This window comes from Gekko japonicus, unplaced genomic scaffold (assembly GCF_001447785.1).
Source record: "Gekko japonicus isolate JY-2015 unplaced genomic scaffold, Gekko_japonicus_V1.1 scaffold1259, whole genome shotgun sequence".
Classification (NCBI taxonomy): Eukaryota; Metazoa; Chordata; class Lepidosauria; order Squamata; family Gekkonidae; genus Gekko; species Gekko japonicus.
This window is the reverse complement of record NW_015175396.1, coordinates 245,503-254,724: the sequence shown is the minus strand read 5'-3', so window position 1 is coordinate 254,724 and position 9,222 is coordinate 245,503. Positions and strand designations below refer to the sequence as shown.

The 9,222-nt window shown below is 43.2% G+C and overlaps 1 protein-coding gene across 1 annotated transcript in view; it reads right to left on the bottom strand.

Annotated features, from left to right (window-relative positions):
- The window catches only part of NEO1 (neogenin 1), a 125,172-nt gene that overhangs the window by 21,363 nt on the left and 94,587 nt on the right, over positions 1-9,222 (bottom strand). The window contains exons 23-24 of the mRNA XM_015425677.1: positions 7,488-7,556; positions 3,896-4,040 (exon numbers count right to left, since the gene is read on the bottom strand). Coding sequence (XP_015281163.1) covers positions 3,896-4,040; positions 7,488-7,556 — 214 coding nt within the window. The remainder of the gene's footprint in view (positions 1-3,895; positions 4,041-7,487; positions 7,557-9,222) is intronic.

Sequence of the window (9,222 nt, the reverse complement as noted above, 5' to 3'; positions counted from 1 at the left end):
AGACGGGTTTGAGCTGACTCGGTGGGAAGGAAGTCAAAAGCCCTGCTTGGAGGACTTTGCCTGCTTAGTGCGGGAAGATTGTTGTCCGGATCCAAACCTGGGTTTTTGAAAGGTGGGTTTTTGGCCTCCTGAAGACATACGTGGTATCTATTGTCTGTCAGGAGATTGACGATTTGGAGTGCGCTTTTGCCAGGGCCGAGACCAAGTGCGAGGGCAATATTGTTGCCTCGTGGAGGATGAAACTCCTAGAGCGCGAGAAGCCTTTATGCTCTTATCCATATCTTGGAGTATGGAATCGGTAGTGCTGTTGAAGAGACCAAGGCCATCGAAGGAGAGGTCTTCGACATAAGACCTAGTATCTTGTGGAAGATTGGTATTACGGAGCCAGGATTGCCTCCTTAGAGCTATTGCTGAGGCCATTGTTCTTGAGGAAGCGTCTAGGGCATGTTTGGAAGTGTTGATCTGCTGCTTCGCAAGTACCATGCCTTCCTTCTGAATAATTCTGGCTGCCTGAAGCTTGTCTTCGGGGAGATGAGTCAGGAGTTCAGAAAACCTTTCCCACAGAGTGTACTGGTATCTGCTCACGCTGGCTAAGTAATTTGTGGTTTTTACTGCCAATGCTCCTGTGGAGTAGATGCGTCTCCCAAACGCGTCTAATTTTCTACTTTCCCTGTCAGAAGATGCAGAGTGTGTTCGTTTGGACTTAGACGAGGATGTTACAACCATCGAGTTTGGCTGAGGGTGGGAAAATAAAAATTCGGCTCCGGTCTCCTGGACTCTATACATGTGGTCCAGGTGTCTCGTTGACACTGGGGCTGACGAAGGTGTCTCCCATGGTGCTTTTGCAGCTTGTAAAAGGACCATGGACATGGGCAGTGCTATGGTAGTGGAGGTATCCAGTTGCACGATATCGAAGACGGCATCTGTAACCTGTGGTTGTTGTTGTACGACTGAGTGGCCTAGAGAATGGGCCATTCGTTTGACGAGGTCTGCATAGGAAGTGAGATTGTTGGATGGGGATATAGGTAGATCATCTGCGACAGCTTGGTTAGGAGACTTGTGGTCAGGGGAGGTGTGAGCCTCTGAGGCCTCTGTATCAGAATCCTCTTCTGCAGAATCAGAGGAGCCCTGACTGGCATTTGAACCGGAGTGACCGATTTTTTCTTGTCTGGTTCTAAAACCTAGCACAGTGCCGACAAGACTCAGGTCAGTGAGACTCCCCCAAACAAAAAATACAGAGGGTGTGGCGGTCTGGTGGTGCAAGTTTACTACCGCAGCCCTTGCAATGGTTAAAAAAGCCTCACTTCTTCTCCATAAACAAGAAAAGCAGAGAAGAAAGAAAAGGGGGGGGAGCCCGAAGGCGAAACTGAGGTAAACCGAACTTCTCCCTCAACAAAAAAACACAATCTTTTTTTATTATTTATTTTAAGAAAAACGTAAGGAGAGAAAAAGGATAGAGAAAACTAAAGGAAAAATCTGAAGAGCCGTGAACCCTATTTCCCCGCTGCTGTCAGCTTCTATGTTTTTCATAGGGGTTGATTCGCGGCGGTTTGAAGGAACTGGCGGGATGTCCGCGCCCACCCCTCTGGACATGCGTGGTGGGGTTCCTGCGCATGCCCGAGGTCTGGGCGCGAAAATCCGTTAAGAGCTTGCTACAATGCCGATCGATCCAGCGCATGCGCACTAGATCCCATGGGTGTGAAGCACAGAGACCACGTTGAAGATTGTAAGATACTTGAAGTAGCAGAAATGAATAAATTAAGTATAATATTACAAAATAAACCAGAGGAGTTTTTTTGGAAAAGATGGAAAATAATCTATGACTGGCTGAAGATGAAGAAGATGAACTAGGCTCGAAATTATACTAGTTAATGATATTCTATGTTAAAGAAGAAAGATGAATTACATTAGGAAATGTATAATCCTTTAAACCAATATATTCTTGATGGAAAATGAAAATAAAATTATTTTTTTTAAAAAAGAAAAGAAAGCAGAATGGATGGACTGGAGTAGTCAGCACCATTTTCCTTTGAATTCGACTATTATATTGAGAATTCATAAGTTTAAATTGTTATAAAAGTAACAGGTTCAGTGCAGTGGGTTGTATTTTGTTATAGGATATTTTCCCCTGCATAACAACATGAAGGCTTCTATATATACTGAGCACTAGATGAAGGTAAATATTGTGAGTTCATAAATTATCTTTGATTAGGTTGTAAATATTAGTATTAATTGCCGGGCTGATTATTATTATTATTATTATTATTATTGTAGCTGTATGGTACAACTGAAGAAGTATCAATGAAACGAAGATTGGAATCCGGAGTCTTCGTCCTATGTCCTGTGTGCCGGCTTCTTTTGTACACTCTCTGTTGTTGTATGTCATATGTATACACTATATTCTATCTGTTTGTATACATTGTGTTATATAAATATTCTTTGTTCCTTTGCACTTCAGCATAGTGCCTTTGATTTCGTTATTTAGACAGTGCTTTTTTTTTGGTTGTTATATACTATACTACACTGTGTTATCACTTTTGTATTATCTTGCTCTTGCTACACATTACTTTCTACCTATGTAATTCCGTTTTTTAGCACTGTCACATCTAATACTTAAACTTTATTTCAGAATTCTGTAATCCCAGAACTATCACTTCACTTAACAGATGCCTTACTCTGTTGATTGCCCTGGCATACATTGTGTGATCCACCTTGAGGTGGACTACGAGTAACATAAGTAAAACTATCAAAAAGCTGTATCACTTCAAGAATTTAGCAAATTTGTATCCTACTCTTCTTGTAAGGACCTCAGGGAAATATACATGAAATGACTGCCATTTCCTGCCCACCCTCCCAATAACTTTGTGAGGCAGATCAGACAGAAGGAGAAACTTCGCTAAGATTGTGCAACCGACTTCAAGGCTTAGAGAAGAACTTGCATCCAGCTCTCCTAACCTTCAGGAATGGGCCTTAAGAAGTGGCTTGCCTCTGACTGTCATATCTTTTGTGGCAATAAATGAAAGCGAGAACAAGGTTTGCCCTCAGGTGTGCATACAGCAGGGGTCCACAACCTTTTCGAGCTTGGGGACATCTTTGGAATTCTGAAAGAGGGTGGTGGATGCAGCAACGAAATGACTGCCGCAGAGCCAGCCACAGAATGTCAGGGAGCGAGGTTATACGTAACTCTCATAGTAAATCTCCAACATTTCAGGCAGAAGCGCTGTTTAACAGGATGCCCTTTTATATGCACAGCCAATCAGAAGCCCTGCTCAGAGCTGAGCCCTGACCTGGATAACTCAGACAGGCCCGGATCTTGTCAGATCTCGGAAGCTAAGCAGGGCCGACCCTGGCAAGTACTTGGACGGGAGTTCTCCAAGGAATACCAGGGCTGGGACGCGGAGGCAGGCAATAGCAAGCCACCTCTCTGAAACATCCAAGCCCCACTAGGGGTCACCAGAAGTCAACCATGACTTCCAGGTACACACACGTCCACACACACACAAAATACTCCCCCCCCCCAAAAAAAAAAAGCCCTGCTCAGCAAAACCCCCGCCCACTTTCTGAAAGCACTTCACAGGCACCAGGAAAGGTACTGGCGGGCACTGTGGTGCCCACAGGTACCACGCTGGGGACGCCGGCATATAGCTACTCTGAATTAGTCCACAGCCTTGTCACACAAATAAACCAGTCACTTTGCAAAAAGCGTTCGGACAAAATGCTAATGTTATGTTTTATGTGACTACAGAGAAACTGAACACAATAGCGCCTGCATTATTTACCAACTCTAAAAAGTCTTAAGAGACCAAAAAAAAAATATGTTACAATCAAATGTGTGCAACAAATCCTCCCCCCCGCCCCACAAGAAATGTAATAAAGAGCTGCTGAAGCTTCTTACTTCTTCTGGTGGGAAGTAGTGCGCCGAGTGCAGAAGACAGCGACCACCACAACCACTACGATGGTGATTACTCCCACGGAAACGATTATTACCAGAAGCATGTTGTATTCCAGAGGAGAAGGGCTTCCGTGAGGGCTGTTGCTGCCTAAAGAGGAAACAAATATTATTCACTATAGCTGCCAAAGTCATGGGATCTGAATCCATATTTCAATTCATATTTCAATCTGCATCTAGAGCACCCAAGTGAATTTAATATCCCGGTTTTCCTGCTACATTTATATTTATTTAAAATGCATATACCACTTCTCTCTGTGGATCTAAGAGGCTTAAAATTAGTTAGCTGCACAAGTGCGTTCTTGGTATTTCATATTGATTTATGAGACTTGTTTGTTTTATAATATTTATTTTAATCTGGAAAAACAGAGACGCTCAGGGAATCAACCTGTTTGGGAAGGACTATAATGCCCTGAAAGAGCAAGTTTGCCATTTTATGGTGCTACTTGATTCTGGCCCACAGTTAGAAACTCGGGTTTCCGCTGTGGCACACAATGCCTTCTACCAGCTTCAAGTGGTATGCCAACTATATCCATCTCCTGACAGCATGGCTTGGCCATTACAATCCATGCTCTGAGTTACATATAGCTTGGATAACTATAATGTGCTGGGCATGGGGCTGCCTTTGAAGACTGTTCAGATGTTTCAATTACAGCAAAATGCTGTGGCCAGGTTGCTGCCTAGGACTGGCTACAAGGAATCATATCACTTGGGTATTAGAAGATCAGCTCTGGCAGTATATTTGCTTACAGCCACAACTCCAAACGCTGGGGCTCACATTTAAAGCCCTGTACTGCTTGGGTCTGGGGTACACGAAGGACTACCTTTCCCCATATGCTTGATTAAGATATTCATCCAAGCCCTGCACTCTGTACCCTTGACTATGTGGGTGAGGCAGGTGGCAACTACAGACAGGGTGTTTTCAGTAGTGAAGCCTCATGAAATGGCTTTCCCCAGAGTTTTTATCTGGCACCTACCCTTCCAAATTTGTGTTTTATTTTCCCAGGCTTTTCATGAGAGCTTTTCCCATCTTTTACTTATCACGGCTATCTTAAGATTTTATCAGCATTTTATATGGTTTTGTCTAGCCCGCTCCTTTGGCTATGCTTTCACTTTATGGATCTTAACGGGATTAATATTATTTTACGCTTGGCTGGTTTTGATTTTCTATTACATTGCTACATAGCAGAGTGACTTATACTGCTGACAGGGTGGATTTATTATTAGTTAACTATTTGAGTTACTAGTGGGGCGCCGTTGTCCATTTCTGAATTTTGCTGTTAGCCACATCCAGTAGTTCTTTATGGAGAGGCAGTGTAAAAGTGCAATAAATAGCAATGAATGAATGGGTCTTATCCTGCAGTCCACTATACTCTACAATGATACCCTTCAAAGTATTTCTACTGGAAAACTTCCTACCCAATACCCAGACTGGCCAGGAGTGTGCAGGCACTCTAAATGACAGCCGTTTCTCCACCTCTTTGTAAACAGGGGCTCAGCTGGGCAGTTTCAAGCTCGTATCTGTGGATACCAGCCAATTATTTACAAAGCTTATTTGATCGATATTAGCTAAAATGAAATCCACCTCCAAACTTCAGCCGGCTAATTAGCTATAAATTGCAACCTCAATAGAAAGATGGATCATTGTACAATGAGATTATCACGCTGTATGTTCTGTTTGTTTGGCTGTGTGTTGTTTTTTTTTTTACAAGCAGACAAACACAAAGTTCACCATCAAATATCTTTCCCTCTCTCCCAACAGCAGGCAAGTAGGTTCAAACCAAGCCATCTTCTTTTGAAATACCCAGGGCTTTAGATGAGACTCAAGTCCTGGAATATATTCTCTCTTTTAGTACTGAATAATTCCAACAGGTCCCCACAAACAGGAGATTATAGGACAGAGTTTCCAAATGAGATACTGAAGCTTCCAATGAGGTAGAGCTGAAAAAAACACCCTAAACATCCATCAAAGGGGGCACCACCAAATAACTGAACACAGAAGTCTGAGAAATCCTTCACACACAACTTGTGCAACTACTAGAGACACTGTATGCAGAATTGCAGGTTAAATATGTTACGCGCAGGAGCCCTATTTGCACAGCTTGTGGCAGAAGTGATAAATTCATTCCCCACACCGAAATACGCTTCCATAACTATGCACACCCCTTCCCAAAAGAATGAGATCAATTCTAATCCATCGGTTTCACTTCTGTTTCAGACATTTACAACTGAAACATTAGACCTCTTCCCTGGAGCTCTGAAATGTCATCTGTTATGAAAACTGTACAGCATGAAGATAAGAGATAGCGTGTCTGCGTGTATAAAACAAAACACCCCAGACACCACAAAAGATAGCATCAATGATAGGAGGTGAACCCACTTGAAGGCATTTTCTCACACCCCATGACAAAGCCAGCCCACTGATCCATGAAAATTATGCGTTCTTGCAGCTCTTCATACTCCACAGTTCTAGTGATACTATGAGCACATTACAAGCAGACAAACACAAAGTTCACCATCAAATATCTTTCCCTCTCTCCCAAAAGCAGGCAAGTAGGTTCAAACCAAGCCATCTTCTTTGGAAATACCCAGGGCTTTAGATGAGACTCGTCCTGGAATATATTCTCTCTGTTAGTACTGAATAATTTCAACAGGTCCCCATAAACAGGAGATTATAGGACAGAGTTTCCAAATGAGATACTGAAGCTTCCAATGAGGTAGAGCTGAGCTACAGTCTTTTTCAGAATAAGCCAATATTAGCCACTGGCCTTGCCACAAACCAGTCAAACCCCTTCAAATCCATAAAATATGCCTCCACATGCAACACGCCACCCACCCACATCTCGCCTGTGAAAACCACTTCCCCGATGCTACCAAAGCCCCAACTGTCAAATCTTTGGCATCTGAGATTTTCTGAAATTGTGATTTTACAGCTTTTACAGAGATATATGTTTGAGCACAATTGTTTTATGATTGTTTTAAGATTGTTTTATAATTGTTTTGTATTGTTATTTATGTGCTTAATTTTTTTATGTAAGCCACCCTGAGCCTGCTTGTCGGGGAGGGTGGGGTATAAATTGAATAAATAAATAAATAAATGTCATGCTAAAAGCAGTCAGCCTTCTGGGGAATGATTCAAGACACCAACAGGACAATCCTAAAGCAGGTCTACTCAGAATCCTCCTGAAGTCTACTCAATTGGCCTTACTCCTGGGGAAGTGTTCTTAGGACTGCACTGCAAATACCCTTACAATTCATCTCCTGCATTCCTTATCAGTAGCCCAGAACAGTGGGGGATTTTTAGAACAAAGTTGGCTTCAGTTGCCACCATGAAGACTTACCAGCAGGCCTTGAAGCATTTGGTTGGTCAGAATGAAATCCTGGAAAGCTACTGCTTGTGCTGGAGAAAATCCATGCTACATCTTGGTGACAAGCCTGCAATATCAGGTATTGGGTCTAGTCTCACTTTGCTCTCTATCTGAATGGCTTTCAGCGCCCCAGTTCTCGGCATAAATGCACTTCCAAGATCTTTACTTACCACCCACGGGTGTCTTATAGTCTGTCCCAACATCCATTGGACGGTTTCCTTTTCCTGCAGATCCCGCAGCTGGAGGGGAAAAAACTATAATTGTGTCAAGTTATTCATATTTCAGGTCCTACTCAACTTTCCAAAACCTACTGCTTAACATGTTACCTAATTCTTATTTTTAGATGGACAGACATAAGCCAGAAATACACATACCCCAAGCATGTTGCAGGCCTTTTCTGGAAGTGCCTGTCCAAATGAACTATAGTATTCATAATTAAACAGATGTCTTCACACAACACACTGCGACAAATACTGAACCACTCATTCCTTTGATGAAGTGAAGAAAAGTACACAGGATTGTGAAAACACCAGAGCCTCCGTTCTTCCTTCACAATTCAATAAATCCCAAATCTTGGATGGCTGGGATTTATAGGATGGTCACAGCACCGATTACCACACCACAGCCCATGCAGATGATAGTAAACATTTTCTTATAGAAGGATGTTAAAAACCCATGCTGATCAAAAACCGGTCGGCACATTTTGTGACCATTATTTGGGGAATGCTGACTGAAAAGAACATTCAAGTCCAATAACACGTTAGAGACAAAAGCTGACCAGGATATAAGCTTTCGTGAGTTGACTCATGGAAGCTTGTACCCATGGTAAAGTCTGCTGGCCTTTAAAGTGCTACTGGACTCAGAACTTGTTCTGCTACTACAGACTAACACAGCTACCTGCTTGAAACCAACTGAAAATAAGTAGGGTGTGTTTGTTTTCTTCAAGAAATCCTACTGGATTTCAAGGTAAGTTCTCTGCAAATCCCAGAGGACTTGGAGTGGAAGGAGGAAAAGTATTGCTGTGCACTAGCCTTTGAAGAGTTCACCATTCCCCTAACTTTTCTTTACTGCCCAGAGGAGTAAGGATAGAGGTGAAATCTTATTGTTTTATTTGCACTGGCCTTTGAAGAGAAGAAGAGAAAAGCATCTGCGTCTTGTTAGAGAACGTGTGAGGAACTCTGGGCATGTGTGGGGAGGTCTCTCACTTGGTGAGGGCAGCTGCCACAGCTTATATAGTTCCTAGTGGCAACTGTTTCTAAGTGGGCATAATAATGCTATACTATACTCTGACTACAAGCCGCAGCAGATTGTAATGCTTGCCTTCAGTACAAATGTATCTGAGCCAAAGAGGAATTCTTCTTCCGCTCCTTCCTCCTCTCTGTAAACCAACTTATCTGCTGCTGCTGCAGCAGCGGGGGCAAGCATCAACAGCCCAAGAGAAGGAAGAATCTTTTCTGCCTCTCCACATTCAAACTCTCAGATGCCGTTCTGGCTACGGCCAACTGTTGGTGGTCAAAGATCTTAGCCTCTCATCAGCCAGTGCTGAGCCACTTTCTTTCACTTACTCCCACAGAAGCTGAATCCAAGAAGCAGGAATCTGCCACGGCAGAGAGTCCCACCTCTTCTCAGCTAGAGCGGAAGAGAAGGATGACCGAGCAAGAGACACAGAGAGGCTTCTATGAATGGCAAAGGCTATGCAATTAATAGCCCACCTGCAGCTTAAGACTATAGACTAGGAGTCCCCAAGGTGGTGCTCATGGACACCATGATACTCACCAACACTATGGTTGCCAGCTCTGGGTTGGGAAATACCTGGAGTTTTGAGGGTGGAGCCTGAGGAGGGCGGGGTTTGGGGCATAATGCCATAGGATCCAACTTCCAAAGTGGCCATTTTCTCCAGGTGAA